The sequence below is a fragment of the Trachemys scripta genome, chromosome 2 (assembly GCF_013100865.1).
Source record: "Trachemys scripta elegans isolate TJP31775 chromosome 2, CAS_Tse_1.0, whole genome shotgun sequence".
Lineage (NCBI taxonomy): Eukaryota > Metazoa > Chordata > Testudines > Emydidae > Trachemys > Trachemys scripta.
In genome coordinates, this window is record NC_048299.1 from 261248845 (window position 1) to 261271549 (window position 22705).

A 22705-nucleotide genomic window follows, 5' to 3' on the forward strand; every position below is an offset into this window, starting at 1 on the left:
ACAGTGGAGAAGATGCAGGGGAGATTAAAGAGGCCAGATCTCTCTGAAGAAAGGATGGAAAGCTAAGAAAATGAAAGTTTGTTTTGCCAAAGATGGTGTTTCTGTAGCCTCTAACCACAGACAAGAAACAAGGCTACCAGAACGGGGGGAGAAGGATATATACAACCTACTTTCCAATGGGGCTTGGTAGCGTACAACAGTTTTCCTCTGTCTAAGGTCATAGCGCTTTTGATTATCTTCTCCATCCTCATCTTCCTGGTCTTCAGCTTCTTCTTCAGATGACTCTATAATTGTAAATTACACTTACCCTTAGTTTAATGGAAAACAACAGAGTCTTAATTCATTGATTACATATACCATGAATACCACCAACCATATTTAACATTCATAATAAACCTAGCTAACTGATATAATAGAAATGCCCTCTGTATTCTGCAATGTTAAGGTTCAGAAGCCCTTTCTGGTTAAAGGATGACTCTTTCAAGTGCTCTAAAATCCTCATGCTTATTCAGATTGCATTGAAATTTGGTGTGCCTCATAGGGGTGCTGGGTAGAGTGAGTGATGCAAATATGGGGTCATTTGAGCACAGGGTTCCCAAGATGCAGTTTTTGGTGGGAAACTGTATTTCTTAAGGTTGAGACACTACCAACTTTTTTGGCACATTCCTGGTGGTCAAACCAAGGATCTGATCATCGCCCAAATGGTCTCAATCATTTGACTGTTATTCCAGATAGTGCATGGCACCAACTACCCCTTTGGGGAAGCAACACTGAAAATGTTAAGGAAAGGGTTTAGCTCTCTAGCTTAGTATGTACTAAACATACATTACATGGACATGTGCAGAAAGACTACCCAAGAGAATTTCCAGCCAGACAGTGTCACTTGACCTGGATGGCTTAAGGGGACATGCTGTGGCCATGAAATCTGAATTACACTGAGGCATCTTAAGTTTGAAACCCCTTCTTTGCAGAAATCTGAGAAAACTATAGGCATATTACTAAATCTGCCTGTCAAGGGCTTTTATTTTGGGGAAATGTAAACTGAGTACAGCAGATAATTCAGAAGGCAGTCAAACTAATTTTCAAAAGAAAAATAAAATTACACATGTGAATGCACAAAATTACACATTATTCTGGGAAGTTGGGGAGTAGGGTTTGGGGGATTATGAGGAAAAAAGGGGCTGGGGCTCAGGCAGATTGGGAGGGGAGATGGGGTGGGTGGCCAGCCAACACACACCACATTCTCCCCTCCCAGGTGCGTGTCAGGATCTTGGAGGGAGGGGGACCTGATCCTATGGGTGGGTTGGAGCTCCTCTCCCTGCCATCTACACAGGCTCTCAGGGCTATGCCTTTCTAAGGGGATCAGAGGCCCTCTCCTTTCCTCCTGTGTGTGTGCTGGGATCTAGGGAGTTCCTAAAAGTAGATCAAATTAAACTTCTGAAAAGCAGTGAATGAAGAGTTAAGGACATGCCATCCCCACATGGGGTAGAGGGGCTGGCCAAAGTGTGGGAGAAAGCAGCCAGCTTGGGGGGGGAGGACGGGACAGAATGAGTGGCCTGGCTGCAGCAGGGGTGAGGATCCTGGTGGGGTGGGACATAGTTGGGGCTTGGGGCCTAACACACAGTGTGCAACTTGACTTATCTAACCAGGTAGCACACAAGCCTCCAGTGAGCTGCTGCCAGTGATCCATATGTATCAGCAGAGGGCACCAGACAACAAGGAGCGACTTTTTATGCGCTAACAGCTTAATAGGATGGAAAGGGAAGGCTGAGCAGAGCTGAAAAGGCTGGCAAGGAGACTATATGATATGGGAAGGGAGAGAAGAACAACGCCATGCCAGTCTTCTCATGCTCTTTAAGTTACTGTTACCAACATAAAAATAAAAAATGTCAAGACGTTGAGAAACAGATGTCTGTGATCTCTCTCTGACCTGTAAGCACCTCCACCCTCCAAACATTTCAAAGCACAACCATTATACCATTCCACTATAACAAACTGAACAGGAGGTGGGAAGAGCCATTCAGGAATCACGTACCATTGTTTATCCTTTGCTAGCCACAGTAGCACCTCAACTGCAAACATACGTGAGAACTACAACTGCCTAAATGACCACTAACTCCTACAAAGCACACTTTTCTTTCAGTTAAACAAAAAAAGAACCTAGGAAATTCACTGACAAAAAACTTGGTTAATGAATAGTTAAGGTTGCCTGTAGTATTTCGTGCCCTTCCAGAATGTTAAGTTCAGCAAAAAACTCAAACCTCTGAAAAAGCAGGAAATACAAAGTTAAAGGTACAGGGCAATACAACCTTAACTTTGCCCTTTTTAAGCAATGCCCCAATATGCCCATAACACATTCACCTCTACCCCGATAAAACACGAATTCGGATATAATGCAGTAAAGCAGTGCTCCAGGGGGGCGGGGCTGCGTACTGAGGCGGATCAAAGCAAGTTCGATATAACGCGGTTTCATCTATAACACGGTAAGATTTTTTGGTTCCCGAGGACAGCGTTATATCGGGGTAGAGGTGTACTTACACACTGTCTTTACAAATATTGCAGAACACTCACGTAATAGGACATGTGACCTATACCTGTCCTACTCTCAACCACTTAGCCTACTGCATAGAAACACCACCACATCTGCTAAATTTCACAACCGTTACACCCTTTTGTACAGGATGCCATTTAAATATTTTTATTAAAGCTACTGTTAAAAAATTATATAATGCATAGATTGGGGGGAAAAAAGTGTCTGTACATCTGGGTATAGTGCTTAGATTATCCACAAATATAAAGTTTGTTTTAAAACTCATAAGATACATGTAGGGCATAATCAGCAATAACCCACATTTAGGGAATAAATTTAAGAATACAGTTTAGTTATTAGCATCCAAGTATTTGGGTACACTACTCATGAAAAGTTCTATAGAGAGTTGGTTGTAGAAAGCAAATATAGCAATGAGTGAAGATTGCCCCTCAGTATTTGAGCATTTAGGGTAAGTTATCCATTTAGAAAATACTATACTCCCACATATTATCATTAAACGGATGGACCACTCACATCCTACTTCGCTGCTGACAATCCCGATGAGAAGAAAACCCCTGTGCACTGCTAGTGACAACCTTCAGATCTCATTGCTGAAGTGAGTCTAGACATGATACATATGCACCGCTTTCTTTTGATCACATACTGATGTGAAAAGGCAATTGGGTCAGGAAGAAAGGTTCAGGCTCTCTGAGAGGCAGGGTCCCCAGATCTCTTATCACAACTCAGCCAACCCGCTCAATCTAATCCATCCACCATTCAATACAGCTATATTTAACACAATGAATACAACAGCAGGTGATGCATATAATTCCCAGGATATTATTGCCTGTTCCAGGGAGACAGAGTTAAGGTTGCATTTGTGCATACTTTAACTCTGTATTTCCTGGTTTTCAATCAGTTTTGCTGAACTTGACATTGCAGACGGGCACAAGACGATACAAGGCAACCTTATCTCTGACTTAATGAAGCTTTTTGCCAGTGAATATTCAAAACAGGCAGCAAAACAAATATCTGTTGACAGGACTAGTTTCTATGAGTTAAAATCAATTATACTAAACTTCTCTCTGCATAGATTTCTAAAATTGTGTTACATTCCACTACATACTGGACCTGAAAGACTGCAGACTTCCAAGAGCAATTTATGCAAGAGATAGTCCAGGATTAGGAAATCAGTAAAAAGGGACATTCATATAGAAACAATGGGTAATATCCTGGCCTCATTAAAGTCAACGGCAAAACACGCATTGACTTCAGTAAGTCCAGGATTTCACCCATTGTTAGTTATCTCAGATGAAATGTCAATGCCATTAGAGGTGATAATTGTATTTTCTGTTTGCAGTGATGGTCTCAGGATATTAAGAGACAAGGTGGGTGAGATAATATCTTTTATTGAACCAACTTCTGTTGGTGAGAGAGACAAGCTAGGGCTCTTCTTAGGTGTGGTATTTCTGTTATTCCAAGACCAACCGTAAAGAAAAAGCTCTCGTGGCTAACAAAGCCCAGGACTGGGATTCAGGAGATGCAAATTATTCCCAGTTCCGCTGCAGATTATGAGCAACAATGGGCCAGTTACTAACTTCTCTATGGCTCCATACATAAAATGGGGATATCTACCTAGCCTTCGTAAAGTAGTTGAGGTCATCTGATGAAAGGCAGTAAAAAGGGAAAAACCCAGGTACAGTTATCTGGTATCTTATTTAAAAATATCCTCATCTTAAAGATGAGCTGGACTGATAGAGATAAACCAAAATATATAGTACTAGCTGGATGCCCTACAGAGTAATTCATATTATCTATACAACCAACTTGCTCACTATAATTGATAAGAGTTTTACCTTATCCTCCCTTTGAAAACATTAACATTTTTCATAGAAGTACTGCCTGCTAATAATGGAAATAGTAGGAAGAAATCCTAAATCATATGACAAATTATTTAGAGTTTACAGGTACAGTAAAAAAAATATTTGTAATGTTACCCACATTCACCAGGAATTTGTTAAATAGCTGATCTGGGACTAGAATCTGATAATTTCTTCTACTACTGTGAAAAGAATAAGGGAAAAAGAGGAAGCACAATGAAGACCTGAACACGATTAACCTCTACTATGTATACTGTAGTAGTGCCTAGAGCCTTACACCAGATCAGAACCCTAGAGCCAAATATACAGGATATACAAATATGCAGGAAAAGATTGCCCCCTACCTCAAAACCAGCATGGACAGAAAGGTTTGATAAGGCCATGAAAATAATTATTTGAATAAAGTTCACTCAAGAGTTGACAGATCTACACTCGTGGTTGTTTGAGATTCTAAATGAAGAACTTGCTTTGTTTTCTCAAAAGCTAGTAGCACAATATCAGTTTACATTCAGATGGTTATTGCAATTTTTTTTTAAATATAAAGTGAAAGCTTAAATTCTGCAAAAATTGATTGTCTACATCCCTCTGCTCACTGGAGATAGGTTCCTACTTGCCAATAACTTTTCACGTTGCTTTTTCAAGCCTTTATTAGCACCCCAACATTATGTGCTGAAAATGTTATGTAACAAGAATAGATGTGGGGTGATTCATAAAGGCACAGTAAAATATGCCTTAAGATACAATAGAAAAAAATCTACATTAAAACACACTGAAGAACTGCTGATATTTAAATCAAATTCTGAATGTGCACACATTGGAGAAATAAAAGTATGTACTGTTGAAAAACAGCTAAGACAAACTGTAGGTAAATATAGTATAACTTCAAGTGTTCAATAGCAATAGTTGCAAGAAAACTGGGTCTTGAGTTATTTGAAATTTCCTATTATTTTGTTTTTGGATATATTTGCAGTTTAAAGTCTACACATATAAGATCTCAAATTGATAACATTCTAAAAAGCATTTTACATTAAAAAGGTGAAATAAAGCACTGGCCTTCCAGTAGTTACGGTACTTGGGCTGGAGCGATCCAAGAACTGTAAACAAAGAATCTAGAACTAGCAAGCAGAATTTACTTTTAGGACAGCAAGTTCCCTTTTTCTGATTAATGCTCTTAGCAACATCCTTATGCAGATGGGGCAGAAACTCCTACCAATGTGTTGTGAAGAAAAAGTACATCTACAACAGTGCTAATATTCTCAGCATCAGCAGTTTTGACAGTTCATTTCAACAACACTGGCTAAGAATGAAAAAGATTCTGGATATTCAAATGTGTTTTGAAACTGTGTGTATATTGTACAGTGCAGTATCTAACATTTTCCTACTTTCACCTTAAGTGAAAGTAAAGCATGACAAGCTTTATTTAGAACATTATTTCTACTCTGTTCAAGGGACATCTCTTGCCTCTATTATTAACTTGTGACATCAAGAAAAGATGGAAGCTTGCAATTGCACACAACACAGAGAGCCATGTTTTATGAAAAAAATGTCTGTAGTGTAGAACCCTTCAACAGACCATATTAGAAGTGTTAAATACAACACAAAGAAAATTAAGATAAATAGTGACCTGCACTGCCATCTTGATTATCAGTGGTTTCTTCATCAGTTCTTTGCTCTCTCTTTTGCTTTCCTCGAGCATACATATCAAGATTTTCCTAATTACGGGACGGGGGGGGAAAAAAAATCATTGACAGTTATATAACAAATTTGCAATGCTCCAATCCCTGCAGCAAGAACATCATATATACAGCAAATTTATCAAGGTATTGCACATGCATAAAAGACTAAATTAAAGTGTGGTTGTACTTAGCAGAAGAACTAAAAGTGGCATTGGAAGGCCAAGTTTATTGTCTCTCAATATTTACATCAAGTATACTCCATTTCAGTTTATATAACAATTTAAACCCGATCAGAAAACTATAAACATTTATTCTGCTCAATATTAGGTAAAGTAATCCAAGAATTAGAAAAGGCCCATCTATTTAGAGTCAGTTCACTATCCGCTTTGCCTCGGTCTTCTCAGTTAGCACCTTTGTTCACGGACAATAAAATTATGAAGGAGGATAATTAGCACCCTGAAAGAATTTCTTCCAGCACCAGTGAAAAAAGTGTGGAGCTGCACACGTAAGCTGCAAGTTCCTCAACTGCATGTAATCTACCTTTAAGAGACTATTTGAGGTGGTAACATATCAAGATGTAGCTGGCAAAGAGGAACTGAAACCACACACCCCCCCACACACACCCCCACACACGTAAAGCTATAAACTTTCCAGACCAGCACCATCCTCTATGTTTGCTTTAACCAGCAAAATAGGATAGAAACTGACAGCTGAGGATCAAAGCTACAACCGGTAAACATATTGGTTGTGCTTATTCATTGGAAGCCTGATCAGCTAGCAATCCTTTTACAGATTTCAGTCAGGTTTATTTTCTTTTAGTTTTTAATAAGAATTAAAGTATTAAAAGATTGAAACAATTGTTAGTAAATATAAAATATCCATTCAAAACTGGTAATAAGCTATTCAGAAGTTAGAATATAAAAATATTGGCTTATGGCTAACATCTCACTGTGATAACATTATATTCTCTACCCCTCTCAATATAGCCAATATGAAATGCTAATATGAAAATATTAAAAATAAAATACAAATGAACAAGTCATTTGGTTGTTTAAAAGACAGCCTCCTTATGAATCTAAAGAAACATTATGAGTGCATATTTACTTCCTCGGCATCATTGAACACCCCAAGGTCTTCCAAGTCTATCATTCGGCGTCTACGCATCTTCTTCATGTCATCCATTTTTTGTAATACCGCTTCTGCAGTGCTGATATAAAAAGTGTGACACATATGTGAGTTCAGACAGTATGAAAAAATGTGCATCAGTTAGCATGAAATTTCAATATGATGTGCTTAAATTGACACTGTTAAACTGACGCATAATCAGTTTTTAAAAAATAAGTTTTAAAAAAGTTTCATTGTTTTTATTTATTTAATAAGAGATGTTTCTTTCCTCTATTGCTGTGTGAAAAACCCACCTAAAGTGGGGGGGGGGAAAAGGGGTGGGCAACAAACAAACAAACCCTATAGAGAAATATTTTTCTAATGTCTTACAGTTATAGTAGTTTTTAGTGCTAATTATTCACTTAGTACTATCACAAGTTTCAGTCAGAAGCATTATTTTCAATTGACAGTGTCACTTGGAGACAACAGGACAAAATGTTTACTCACCCTTAACTGTACTTCTAGACTTAGTATTGTTTTTCCATAGTTTAAATTACTAGACATGCACCCTATTGCTGTTGAGCTTTGGGAATCGTCAGGAAAGCAATGCCCACTGGGGCTGCACAAGTGGCATCCTATAGCACCGAACATTCACAGGCTATAAAAGGAAGAAAACTCCAGCACTAACATGGTCACTAAGTCAACCAATTCTTTCCTCAGTCAAAAGAGAAACTCCATCACTTAAGCCCCCCCAACTTGTACACATGTGGCATGAGATCTATTTAGTACATAAGGAACTCTTGACACCAAGGAAGTTGCTACACCAGGGGAAGGCAACCTATGGCACACGTGCCGAAGGCAGCACACGAGCGGATTTTCAGTGGCACTCACAGTGCTCGGCTCCTGGCCACTGGTTGGGGGGGGGGGGGGGAAGGAAACGACACTCTGCATTTTAATTTAATGTTAAATGAAGCTTCTTAAACATTTTTAAAACCTTATTTACTTTACATACAACAATAGTTTAGTTATATATTAGGGTATGTCTATACTACGAAATTAGGTCAAATTTATAGAAGCCGGTTTTATAGAAATCGGTTGTATACAGCTGATTGTGTGTGTGCCCACATAAAATGCTCTAAGTGCATTAAGTCGGCGGACCACGTCCACAGTATCAAGGCTAGCGTCGACTTCCAGAGCGTTGCAGTGTGAGTAGCTATCCCACAGTTCCCGCAGTCTCCGCCGCCCATTGGAATTCTGGGTTGAGATCCCAATGCCTGAATGATGCAAAACAGTGTTGCGGGGGGTTCTGGGTACATGTTGTGAGGCACCTGCCCCTCCATCAGAGCAATGGCAGACAATCGATTCGTGCCTTTTTACCTGGGTTACCTGTGTAGACAACATACCACGCCAAGCATGGAGCCCGCTCAGCGTCACCATATGTCCTCTGGGTGCCGGCAGACGTGGTACTGCATTGCTACACAGCAACAGCTAATTGCCTTTTGGTAGAAGATGGAATATTACGACTGATATCCATTGTCATCGTACTGCAGTGGCTGTCAATCATGGGCACTTGGGCAGACATGCTCAGCCATCATCGTCGAGACTGTTCGATAGGACTATCAGTCGTAGTATGCTATTTTCTACCAAGCACCCAGAAGATGCCGAGGGCTATCTGTCATGCTGCACCGTTGTCTGCCAGCTTAAGATGTAAAAAATAGATTTGTTCTGTATTCATTTGCTCCCCCCCCCGTGAAATCAACAGCCTGCTAAACCCAGGGTTTTGAGTTCAATGTTTGGGGGGACCATTCTGTGTGACAGTTGTTTGTGTTTCTCACTGATGCACAGCCACCTTTGTTGATGTACGCCATGTCATCACTTGCCCCTCCCTCCCTCCGTCCATCAGATACTAGTTTCGCGCCATTTTTCAGACCAGACGCCATAGCACTGGGATCATGGAGCCCGCTCAGATCACTGCAGCAATTATGAGCACTATGAACACCACGTGCATTGTCCTGGAGCATATGCAGAGCCAGGACATGCCAAAGCAAAACCAGGACCAGCCGAGGAGGCTATTGCAGCACGGCGAGGAGAGCAATGAGGAAATTGACATGGACATAGACCTCTCACAAGGCACAGGCCCCAGCAATGTGCAAATCATGGTGTTACTGGGGCAAGTTCATGCCGTGGAACGCCGATTCTGGGTCCGGGAAACTAGCACAGACTGATGAGACTGCATCGTGCTGCAGGTGTGGGATGATTCCCAGTAGCTGCGAAACTTTCACATGCGTAAGGGCACTTCCATGGAACTTTGTGACTTGCTTTCCCCTGCCCTGAAGCACCAGAATACCAGGATGAGAGCAGCCCTCACAGTTGAGAAGCGAGTGGCGCTAGCCCTGTGGAAGCTTGCAACGCCAGACAGCTACCGGTCAGTCGGGAATCAATTTGGAGTGGGCAAATCTACTGTGGGGGCTGCTGTGATCCAAGTTGCCACGGCAATGAAAGAGCTGGTGATATCAAGGGTAGTGACTCTGGGAAACGTGCAGGCCATAGTGGATGGCTTTGCTACAATGGGATTCCCAAACTGTGGTGGGGCGATAGGGGTTCCGTCTATCCCTATCTTGGCACTGGAGCACAAAGCCACCGAGTACATAAACCGCAAGGGGTACTTTTCAATGCTGCTGCAAGCCCTGGTGGATCACAAAGGACGTTTCACCAACATCAACGTGGGATGGCCGGGAAAGGTACACGATGCTCGTGTCTTCAGGCACTCTGGTCTGTTTCAAAAGCTGGAGGAAGGGACTTTCTTCCCAGACCAGAAAATAACTGTTGGGGATGTTGAAATGCCTATCGTGATCCTTGGGGACCCAGCCTACCCCTTAATGCCATGGCTCATGAAGCTGTACACAGGCAGCCTGGACAGGAGTCAGGACCTGTTCAACTACAGGCTGAGCAAGTGCCGAATGGTGGTGGAATGTGCATTTGGACGTTTAAAAGCGCGCTGGCGCAGCTTACTGACTCGCTCAGACTTCAGCGAAAAGAATATCCCCATTGTTATTGCTGCTTGCTGTGCGCTCCACAATATCTGTTAGAGTAAGGGGGAGACATTTATGGCGCGGTGGGAGGTTGAGGCACATCGCCTGGCTGCGGATTACACGCAGCCAGACACCAGGGCGGTTAGAAGAGCACAGCAGGGCACAGTGCACATCAGAGAAGCTTTGAAAACGAGTTTTGTGACTGGCCAGGCTACGGTGTGAAACTTCTGTTTGTTTCTCCTTGATGAACCCTCCGCACCCCCCCCAACCCGATTCACTCTACTTCCCTGTAAGCCAACCATCCCACCCCCTTTCGAGCACCGCTTGCAGAGGCAATAAAGTCATTGTTACTTCACATTCGTGCATTCTTTATTAATTCATCACACAACTAGGGGGATAATTGCCAAGGTAGCCCGGGATGGGTGGGGGAGGAGGGATGGAAAAGGACACACTGCATTTTAAAACTTTAACTCTTATTGAAGGCCAGCCTTCTGATGCTTGGGCAATCATCTGGGGTGGAGTGACAGGGTGGCCGGAGGCCCCCCCACCGTGTTCTTGGGCTTCTGGGTGAGGAGGCTATGGAACTTAGGGAGGAGGGCTGTTGGCTACACAAGGGCTGTAGCGGCAGTCTCTGCTCCTGCTGCCTTTCCTGCAGCTCAACCATATGCTGGAGCATATCAGTTTGATGCTCCAGCAGCTGGAGCATCGACTCTTGCCTTCTGTCTGCAAGCTGACGCCACCTATCATCTTCAGCCCGCCACTTGCTCTGTTCATCCCGCGATTCAGCCTGCCACCTCTCCTCTCGTTCATACTGTGCTTTTCTGTAGTCTGACATTGACTGCCTCCACGCATTCTGCTGTGCTCTTTCAGCATGGGAGGACATTTGGAGCTCCGTGAACATATCATCTCAAGTCCGCCGTTTTCTCCTTCTAATCTTCACTAGCCTCTGTGAAGGAGAAACATTTGCAGCTGGTGGAGGAGAAGGAAGAGGTGATTAAAAAAGACACATTTTAGAGAACAATGGGTACCCTCTTTCACGTTAAATTGTGCTGTTCACATGTGCTGTGTAATGTGCTTTCGTTACAAGGTCGCATTTTTTTTCTTCTATTGAGGGCCTGCCGGTTTGGTGTGAGAGATCACTCACGCAGTGCCAGGCAACAGATTTCGGCTTGCAGGCAGCCATGGTAAGCCAGTGTCTTTTGGCTTTTTTAAACCTTCTTAACATGTGGGAATCGTTTCAAACAGTAGCGCCCTCATTTCCCATACCAAGCACCCATTGGGTTGGCCATTTAAAATGGGTTTGTAATGTAAAAGGAGGGGCTGCGGTTTCCGGGTTAACATGCAGCACAAACCCGACTAACCCTCCTCCCTCCCGCCCCCCAATTATCGGGGATGATCACTTCACCCCTCCCCCCCACCGCGTGGCTAACAGCGGGGAACATTTCTGTTCAGCTGAGCAGGAACGGGCACCTCTGAATGTCCCCTTAATAAAATCGCCCCATTTCAACCAGGTGACCGTGAATGATATCACTCTGAGGATAACAAAGAGCGATAAGGAATGGATGTTGTCTGCATGCCAGCAAACACCGGGACCATACGCTGCCATGCTTTGTTATGCAATGATTCCAGACTACGTGCTACTGGCCTGGCGTGGTAAAGTGTCCTACCATGGCGGACGGGATAAGGCAGCACTCCCCAGAAACCTTTTGCAAAGGCTTTGGGAGTACAGGAAGGAGAGTTTTCTGGAGATGTCCCTGGAGGATTTCCGCTCCATCCCCATACACGTTAACAGACTTTTCCAGTAGCTGTACTGGCCGCGATTGCCAGGGCAAATTAATCAATCATTAAACATGTTTGCTTTTAAACCATGTGTAATATTTACAAAGGTACACTCACCAGAGGTCCCCTGTGTGCCCTCAGGGTCTGGGAGCACACCTTGGGTGAGTTTGGGGGTTACTGGCTCCAGGTCCAGGGTGATAAACATATCCTGGCTGTTGGGGAAAACCGGTTTCTCCGCTTCCTTGCTGCTGTGAGCTATCTACATTATCTTCATCCTCATCTTCCTCGTACGCCGAACCTGCTTCCCTGTGTGTTTCTCCAGTGACTGAGTCATAGCACACGGTTGGGGTAGTGGGGGCTGCACCCCCTAGCATGGCATGCAGCTCCGCGTAGAAGTGGCATGTTTGCGGCTCTGCCCCGGAACTTCCGTTTGCCTCTCTGGCTTCGTGGTAGGCTTGCCTTAGCTCTTTAATTTTCACGCGGCACTGCTGTGCATCCCTGTTATGGCCTCTGTCCTTCATGGCCTTGGAGACCTTTTCTAATATTTTGCCATTTCGTTTATTGCTATGGAGTTCAGCTAGCACTGATTCATCTCCCCATATGGCGAGCAGATCCCGTAACTCCCGTTCGGTCCATGCTGGAGCTCTTTTGCGATCCTGGGACTCCATCACGGTTACCTGTGTTGATGAGCTCTGTGTGGTCACCTGTGCTCTCCATACTGGGCAAACAGGAAATGAAATTCAAACGTTCGCGGGGCTTTTCCTGTCTACCTGGTCAGTGCATCTGAGTTGAGAGTGCTGTCCAGAGCGGTCACAATGAAGCACTGTGGGATAGCTCCCGGAGGCCAATAACGTCGAATTCCGTCCACACTACCCCAATTCCAACCCACTAAGGCCGATTTTATCGCCAATCCCCTCGTCGGAGGTGGAGTAAAGAAACCGGTTTAAAGGGTCCTTTATGTCAAAAGAAAGGGCTTTGTCATGTGAACGTGTCCAGGCTTAATTCGATTTAACGCTGCTAAAGTCGACCTAAACTCGTAGTATAGACCATGCCTTATAGACTTACAGAACGAGACCTTCTAAAAAACATTAAAATGTATTACTGGCACGTGAAACTTTAAATTAGAGTGAATAAATGAAGACTTGGCACACCACTTCTGAAAGGCTGCCGACCCCTGTGCTACACCAATCCATTACTGTCTGGATGTATGCTTCTTCGATGCCTAAGATAGTGACAGAAACACTAGGGTCCCAGAATCAACCAACTCCTTTCTTGGAATGGTTTATTCCTAAATCAGAACAGATGCAAGCCAGAATTTGGTGTTTTGGTACCATGCAACTGGCTTCCTCATAACTGACATGTTCTGAGCTGAAGAGGATAGCGAAACCAGTTGTAGATTGCAAAGTGGACTGGGGCCCTGGCTCATAAGACAAGCCTAGAGCCACCTCACCCTGTAAGCAAGGGTTAGAACAGTGATCCGCAAACTTGTCATGTTGCACCCCCTCCTTACCCTTGTCCGAATCCACCTTCCTCTGGAGCTGGGGTCGGGAACCGCGGCCTGAAGCAGGGCCACGGCTCCTGGGGTTGGGGATGTGAAAAGGAGGGCTTGCAGCCAGGGTAAGCGGGCAGAGGCCGCGGCAGGGCAGAGGCCGCAGCCAGGGGCCAGGGCAGAGCTCCCTCCTTGCACACCCAAGGAGGCTGGCCCAGGCCTGCTGTGTCTCCCCCCGCCAAACGTTCCTCCATGACCCTTAAGGGGTGCACCCCACAGTTTGGGAACCACTGGCTTAGAGGTATACAGGCTTTACATCAAGCAACAATCCAGGAACAGGGTCTCCAAAGCAAATTAAACAAAAGATATATGCATCGGATTCTAAGGACATAAAACACACCTTTGAACTCAGTCTTGGTAGACCTTTGAAGACTGGATTAGTCATAACTCTCCAGGGGCTAAAACCAGGGTCAAATTGGCCTAGCTGCACAACAGCGAAGACTATAATAAAATTTTTAAATTAAAACGTCTAAAAATACTAACAACTACAGGTCAAGAAAAGTTATCCCAACAGGGAAGAAAGGCCCTACTATTTACAATTGACTAGAGGCAGGAAGGAAACGATGTGGCTGGGACCACATGGTCCTTTTATAAGCTTGATTCTGAACACTTGATGCTGTGAGCAGGTGGCTGTGCAGTCCAATAGGTACTGCATTATAGAAGGCTCCTGGAACTCAGCAGCGCCGTAGGAACATATATAAAGAATTTTCATAGTTAATTTATTTTTGGCAAACTTTTTTAATAAGTTTAGCCACCATGGTACTCAAGCACATGCTTGTAAGTAAGCCTTTAGGAATCATTTTACCATCTCTGAAAGACAGAAAAACACTTACTTCGTTATAAGTTTGTCAAACAAAACGGATTGGTTTGTAGTACTGTAACGGCTTCGCCTGATTCTGCAACTGCGACGCACCTCCACATCCCCACTCTCTCCATGGACTTGTTCAGCGGCTTTCACATCAGCTCTGGTTTTCAAAGATCTAGTGACTGGAATTACTATGTTTATAAATATACAATATTAAAGAACATATTTTCCCTCAGATATGGAGAAAAAAAATCTTGCAAAAATCAACTAGTGTTGGACGTTAGTTTAAATACATGATTGTTACTGTTATCACGTATTTTAATTTAAAGTTGAAAGTACTTCTACCCATTATATTCTATACTTAAAATCACTCAGATACAAATTATATCTCTAACAGATTTTAAAAAAACGTAACCAGCCAAGATAAGTATGCAGTTTATATTCTAGGTAAGAGCAAACTGGAATAATTATTTCTATCTTGCAAAACACAACTGTGCACGATTTTAGTCTACATATTCTACTTTTAAGATGTTTTCCTTCACTGATTTATACAAAGTTGTAACATACAAATATCTATATAAATACCGGAGGCAAGCTATTCACAAGTAACTAGCTATTTTGGGTGTGTAAATCTTTGAGTACTCAACTTGACAGATTAAAAGGGATCAGATATACAGAGGGTCAATGTTCATGCTTTCAGAAGATTTAATTTGTCTAAAGTTGCGCACGCACATACAGACATACTCAAAATCTCAAGTCACTTTTGAAAAACCTGGCAAACATTTATACATGGCATCGTTAACCTCACACTAAAAAGGCATGTTTTTAAAATAGTCACACACACACACACACACACACACACACACACACACACACACACACAGAGTGAGAATCACTACTGTACCACACAGTTAAAATTCTACACAAAATAATCACCTTAGATCAAAAACACTTTACAAAACCTAAACTTGATTATAAACTCACAGGTTTTAATTATAGGATTACCAATTTATTGTAAACAATGAGGAGTTGATTGCAAAACCTAGAGTTTTACATATTCCAAGTATTGTTCTTGGCTTCTATCATCATCATCAGGTTGCATATAAAATTCTGACACCCTAGTGTTGTCCAATCAGTAACTTTCAATGACTGATGCAATACTGCATACAGTGTATTTTAGTTCTGCTATTAAAGTTAGTTGCCCGAAAATGAGCTAAGAACACTTAATTTATTCAGCACTGCAAATTGATTTCAAGTGAAACAATTCGAGTTAAAATGTCTGTTTTTGTTTAAAACCTACCACTACCTAAAAACTGGAAAGATTTTTATTTTCTTCCTTTACCTGCTTTACAATCTTCATTTTTTTGGTCAGCCTGCAGCTTAGCCAACTGCCTATATAAAGAAAGGAGAAATATAAAAGAGTTATTGCACCTGCTTAATCTATTTGGGTATCAAGTTCTAGATTTCACTAGCTTAAAACACCGTCTTATGCAGACAAAAGATCTATTATTTTTATAGGGCCCAAAGACCACAAAAAGGATCTGGGTACTGTATGCACATACATAGGTCTGAGAGAGCATTTGTAATTCCAGACTTGAAAAGAGATCATTGATTTGCCCCACTGAAGTTTTAAAGTTTGAAAAACCAATTCTAAAGTAAAAAAAGGACTGGTATGTGAAGCATACATCTATAACTGGAGTTTTTCTTGGCTTGACTATGGTAGGTAAGGCAGAGTTAGTACACCCTCCTTATATAAGCAACAGTAGTTACAGGCAAAAAAAAAATTAAGTTATTCAATTGTAAGGTTATTTCTGAAGTGAACATTAAAATTCACTTGGCCATGGTATACTCATCTTTTCTATTCCTTTTTAGTTTTAACTGTAAAAATGTAATAAAGCATTGTTCAATCCTTATATAGCTCCATTCCCTGCTCAAATGAAGCATAAACTGATCAGAAAGTAGATGGAAGAACCAGTTAGGCAGGAATGCATAAGCCAAATCAACTTGCTGTTAGTAAATGGGGAAGTCTATTCTCAGCCACCGACAAGGACACAAAATGTGCCGAGAAGACAAAAAACTTCACCACTGAAAGTATTTTTCCTCAGAAAGTTAAACATTTGACTGTTAAAAAAAAAAAAAAAAGAAAAAAAAAAAAAAGGTCTCCCACCTTAAAATTAAAGGGACACCATCATCTTATATACCACTCTTATGTCTGAAAAATTAACCTATCATTGTTTCAAATTACAGTTAATATTACCATAAGAAGAGGATTTAAAAAAAATAGTATCTTTATTTTCTTTTGCTATGTGCAGGATAACATTGTGTATAATTAGTTCCACCTTTCCCTGTTTGCAGAGATTCTTAACACAGCAATGGAAGAGAGACATTTCCTTCCTTCCTTCCTTCCTCCCTCCCCCCCAAAAAAGCACCTGTTTGTAAAAAGAGCAAAAATTAGGAAGACGATCTAGGAACTTTAAATTACTTTTACTCCTGCCCAGCTTTAAGTGACTAGATTTCAATTTAACAGTGATTATTAAGAGACATGGAAAGAGAGCAGTTACCTTGTAAAGTGTCTTCCATTAACATTCTCACTTAACATTTCCATACTTTTGTCAAAACTAGAGTCTGAAGAGTGCAGGTTACTTTTTCTCATTGGTCTTAAGGAACGTCCAGTAAAACATTCAGCTTTTCCAGAAGAAAATTCCTAGGAAGATAGATGAAAAAGAAAATGTTCTAGTTAGTTAAAGCATGTACATTTAGTAAAATGGGAAAATTACTTTTTTCTTGCAAATTTTCATTCTAGGACCCTCCAAGTCAGAGAGTATTCACAGTGGAGTATTTTACATCACCATGATCTTTATTCAGAGCCTGGGTTTAAGACTGCTCCTTGGGAAGAACCCTCTAGAACGATAGCTTCCAAAATGGAAAAATACTAAGAGTATGTCACCACTACAGCAGCGCAACTATGCCGCGGTAGCACTATGGCGTAAACGCTTCTTATATTGCCAGAAGGGATTAACTCCATCGATGGAAAAATCCTCATCTCAGAGAAGCAGTAGCTAGGTAAACAGAAGAATTCTTCCATCGACCTTAACTGCATCTACACTGGGGGTTAGATGAACCTACCACTTTTTACAGCCTGGGGCAACATAGGTAGGTCAATCTAATTTTTAAATGTAGACCAGGCCTCAGTACTAGTCAATTCAAACCATTTGCAGCAGAGCCTTGACTTGGAATTTAGGGATTTCCTGGAGGAACACCCTCTTCCTTTTCAAAATACTTAAGGAAGCAACAGCCAGAAGAAACCCTAGACGTAATGCAATCCTCCGAGGGTCAGACTGTTGGACACGGAGGGTCCTAGAATGAAAATTCACAGGTAAGACACAGAATTTTCCCAGTCCCTTCCATGGCATAGTCTTCACTATGGGATATAGAACACAGTAGGTCATCCCAAGGGAGAATTCAATTTACCCATGCATTAAGGGTTACTGGAACACGCTGTTTTGTAACAGCCTTCTACAAAACACTGAATCTGCAGGGATGAGGATGTCTCATGTTACAGAAGTGTGGATGGAGGTCTCTGTGGTAGCCTTCCAGGCCTCCTCATAAGATGTGTGATCTCTGCTCACAAAACTGTTGCTCTTTTCAGAATGCACAGTCATGTGAAGTTGTACCTGAGACACTGAATAAATAGGCACATCTAACTTATGCACTTCTACTTTCTGAGGATGTTTGGATTCAGTCAGAAGAGCAATACTACTACTTCATATTATATGACACTGTGGACACCTTGGTGGAGGAGGCCTGGTTAGTTCACAGAACTACCATCTTTGACAGAAAATTTGACTCATGTTTCATTGAGAGCATACCAAGCTCTGAAATCCCAGTTGGACAAGGAGATGGTGAGCAGGCAACTTATTTTCAGTCAGAAAGAGACCTACCACGTACATGGTTTTATTAGGACTCAGAGGCCACAGATCAAGATCATGACACGAATATGCATATTGCCAGAGCACTGAGAAGAGTGGTGATCTTCAGGAATGTGTTATGTGATGGTGATGAGGGGTTGCTTTCTTATAATGCAATATGCCTTGCTGACTTGGCCTTCTAAGAAATGTTGACCTTTAGCCCCAGGGTCAGGCCACCTTATAAAATAAAATAGAATGTCCTTTGCTTTAGCTAATTGGTGTCCTTTGTAACACCAACATCAAAACTTCAGAAGACTCACAATGTCTGAGATGCTAGGAGGGTTTTTTAATCACTTTCTTAGAACAAACAACTACAGCTCCTTGCTCTGAGCTTCCCAGCTGATGGGTTAGTGGATACTATTCAGGATAGGTCTCTGTTGTGTGTGCATGAGTTTGAGTGGCAGTTCCAGTTACATCTAGTTCAGGTCTGAGACCCCAGACCTGAGTTAATGAGAAGGTGATTATGAAGGAACAGGCCACCATGAATATAATCTCCTTTATCTTACTTTCAGTGACTAACGGGGGAAAGGAATAAAGGAGGCAGTCACAGAGTGACCAGCACTTAAGGGTGAGCTAGGGCTAAGTGCATCTGTGCCTTATTAGTACACCCCAGTTTTGTTAACTGATTAGGCCTAGGAGGAGGGCATCTGAGTCTTATAATAATGGGATGAGTGCCTTCTAGGAAAGGGAAATTAACTCCTGCTGTGAGGAATGAAACAGGAAGAGAAATAAGCATAGCTGGGAGCTCAACAGCAGCTGGAGAGTACTACTAAATCCAGTCAGGACCAGTTCAGGGCTGACTCAGCAAAACCTGAGCTCTAGAAGGAGACTCTGTGGAGCAGCCTGGAATTGGGTGAGACTACACGAGGAGAAGGGTGCTGTGAAGCCCCTACACCTCAACAGTGAAGAAGGCTGGGAAATAGCCAAGGAGGCTGGAGTTTATGTCCAGCTGCTTAAGGAAGGCTGAGCCAAAATGGAGCAAACTGCTCCCTTAAGGAGCAGCCTGCAGCTGTAAGAGACTATGGCCCAGGAGAAGAGTCCTGGGAATCCTCCCACCCTTCTACAGGAAAGAGGGCTGAGGAAATAGCTGAGGAGGCTGGAGTTCATATTCAGCATTGAACAACTTACAGTTTTTCTCAGAGGTAGCCTTATTTGCCTAGAGAGGGCGAGACTGTGAAAGACTGAGTGTCACCAGCGACCTGTAGGAGACGCTGCAGAGCAGGCCTATACTTCTTGACAGAGGCCTTTTTGCCAACTTCATGAGATTAAATCACCCTCTGATTTTGGGTGTCTCTCTCTCTCATGTAAAAAGCAACAGAGTCCTGTGGCACCTTTAAGACTAACAGATGTATTGGAGCATAAGCTTTCGTGGGTGAATGCCCACTTCGTTGGATGCATGTAATGGATCATGTACTCTCATGTAGTACCTCTTGATTTTTTTTCCCCCAAGCTGGATTTAAATGCCTATAGGTTGATTAACAGGCTTTCAAACTCGTCTGTGATCCAACAAAAGGCTAAATGATCTAGACTGCATTCCCCTGGTTCTAAGTGCGTCTTGCTGAGCCAGCTGGCCTGGATTTTCTTTCTTGGTGTAGAACTCTGAGGAATAGAGCAACCACTTCTGGATCGAACAAGGCTGCTTCTCTTCAGGAAGATGGTATACATCCATCCATACCACGTTCCTGAAGAGTCATCTGCTGAAAGTGGAGGGGTGCACTTGACAGTCTATAGTACAAGACAGATTATACTCCATGTCTACTTCTTGAGCTACATGTCCCACCTTGCCTTGCCCCACATCATAATGGAATCTAGGTATGTTCCCCATGCACAAGGTCTTCTATCTGGACCCAACATCACATAGCTGTTAAATAATTAAGAATTAATTCACCAAAGATGCTAGTACTGGACCTCTGATGAAGTTCTTTATATACTGATTTGTTGTAATTACAGGCTAGATACAAAGCTAGAATTATGCTGAGAATCCATACAACGATAACCTGGAGTTGAATCTGAGCCTTTTATCTTAGGAGGGGTGCTAACGTTTGGCAAATCATACCCTATCTTCTGTCTCTCTCCTGAATTAAAGATGGTCTTGGCCAATAACTTAGCTGCTACAATTTTGTGAGGGCTGTAACTGGCCCTTCCACTTGTTCACTCAAAGCCATGCTTCAGAAGGCTTTTAGCAATGGCTGCTGTGCCCTGTAATCCAGACAAGAACAGACACATTTCCCTTTCACTTATGGCATTCCTCAGGGTCATGTATTTGGGAGTTTTAAATGCACAGCAAATCAGAGTCTGGTGAAACATCAGTCTTGGAAAAGTAGGCTAGGGAAATCTAGTTTAAAGAAGATTTTATGTAGGCTTTTTTATGCAAGCTCACGGGCCTCCCATTTGAACACAGACCTCTACAATTAGATCACTACAAATAGTCTCAGAACTGAAGATCTTATTTGCCTGTCTGGTGGTTTGGCAGAACACTTCAGCTGGTATGACTATGCCCTTTACTAAGGAGGCCACAGCAGGTTTAACCTTCAGTAGAAGTAGGTCTTGATAAGGAATTCCCAATCCACCTTAATCACTTCCTCAAAACAGTTGAGGAAGAATTACAGTTTTTCACCTTTGAGGTTGGTGTTTCATTTTCTACACATGCATCTGTAAAGTTGCCTTCCCCCTTCATGCTTAGCACTGAGAAACTTGGTTGAAAGTCTGAGGTATCTAGCTCAGCAGTTCTCAAACTGTGGGTTGGGACCCCAAAAATCCTCTTGTGCTGTCTAAAGTAAAGAGTGATTGGTTTTGGAAATCTTTCTAGAAAAGCTTGTGTCTGTTTGCTTCAACTTTCATGCATCTCCAAAGAAGTAAACTAGAAGCCAGAGTATCCACAAGAATGGAGCTCTGGAAAAGGGTATGCTAAAGTGCTGAGGGGAGATCAGCACTGGTTCACAGGGCCAATGGCAGCTGGACCATCAGCTCCCACTCCTAGGGAAGGATTAGAAGTCTGTGTGCTGGAAATATGCCAGAAAGTCTGGAACCAGAGTTGGTGACTTAAGCCTGTGCAGACAAAAGGGAGCATAAGACAACTCAGGCCCTACATGTGAGTCCAAACAGAGCAGCCTGCCAAGTGTCCAGCAGAGGGAACTTGACCAGGGCTGAGAGAGTCTGCATGTATCCCACTGTCACCCTTACAAAAATAGTAGCCACTTCATGACCTTCTATAGGATCACTGGAAGGGGAGAGGAGGTAGGCCTATAGAACAGGGAAGAAATCAGCAGGATGGAGTGAAGTGATTCAGAGTGGGGATTAAGTATCAGGGGGTAACTGTGTTAGTCTGTATCCACAAAAACAATAAGGAGTCCGGTCGCATCTTAAAGACTAACAAATTTATTTGGGCATAAGCTTTCGTGGATAAAAAGCTCAAATACATTTGTTAGTCTTTAAAGTGCCACCGGACTCCTTGTTAGAGTGGGGATTGACTGCACAGAATGAGGAACGAACCAGAGCCATTGGAGACAAATGAGTCATTAGTAAGGCTGTGCGTTTGTCATGGGTTCCCTGACTTCTGCAGCAGCTGGCTCAGGGGCAGCTCAGACAGCCCCTGCACCAGACGCACCAGCCACTTGCTGGAGCAGTCTTGGGCCACTGCTCCTCCCCTCCAGCAGCAGCAGACTTAGGGTGTGGGAGGGGACAGGGTGAGGCAGGCTCTGGGCAGAGCTTACCTGGGGGACTCCCCAGAAACAGGGACATCCCCTTGCTCAGCTGCTAGGCAGAGGTGTGGCCAGGCAGCTCTGCGCACTGCCTCTGCCCAGTGCTGGCTTCACAGCTCCCATTAGCCGGAACCAACAGAATGGACATGGCCTATGTAATGGCTGGGAGCAGGAATTTCTTCCTCCTGGTTGTTCTGAGGGACCTGGCCTTCCCCTGAGATTCAGGAGGCCCAAGTGATGCTTTCCTGCTTGTTCTGCAAACTGAGAGAATAAGGATCCCATGCATGGGAGGGAGGTTCTGGGGAAAAACAAAACACCCCCACTACCATCACAAACACCTTACCTCGAGTTTCATGCCACTAATGATGGCCTGGTCTCAGTGAACACAGCTTTCATGCAACTTGCTCAACTATCTCAGCATGGATCTTGCTCCCATGCTGAGTTTTGCTGGAGCCTGCTCAACTGTGTCTGCCTGGACCTTGGCTGCATGCCATCTGGGAACCTGGGTTCCTGGGGCTGCTGTCTATGACTGCCATTTCTATGGGGAGAAGAGATTCTGTCTTTCTAACCCACCTCAGAAAGTCAGAAGGTTGGGGGTTTGTTTTTGTTTTTTGTAGTTTAGAAGTTTTGAGGGAAAAAAAGCCTTGAAGCCATTGAAGAAACTGACAGTTTGTTAAAAGT

The 22705-nt window shown here is 42.9% G+C and overlaps 1 protein-coding gene across 3 annotated transcripts in view; it reads right to left on the minus strand.

The window, feature by feature from the left end:
* Positions 1-22705, minus strand: part of ATAD2 (ATPase family AAA domain containing 2) — a 98937-nt gene that overhangs the window by 73333 nt on the left and 2899 nt on the right. For 2 of the 3 annotated variants that reach the window (XM_034763559.1, XM_034763557.1), the window contains exons 2-7: positions 16917-17059; positions 15698-15747; positions 14384-14546; positions 7191-7293; positions 6035-6122; positions 171-284 (exon numbers count right to left, since the gene is read on the minus strand). In XM_034763559.1, coding sequence (XP_034619450.1) covers positions 171-284; positions 6035-6122; positions 7191-7293; positions 14384-14546; positions 15698-15747; positions 16917-17059 — 661 coding nt within the window. The remainder of the gene's footprint in view (positions 1-170; positions 285-6034; positions 6123-7190; positions 7294-14383; positions 14547-15697; positions 15748-16916; positions 17060-22705) is intronic. The other variant, XM_034763558.1, reaches the window with a different exon arrangement.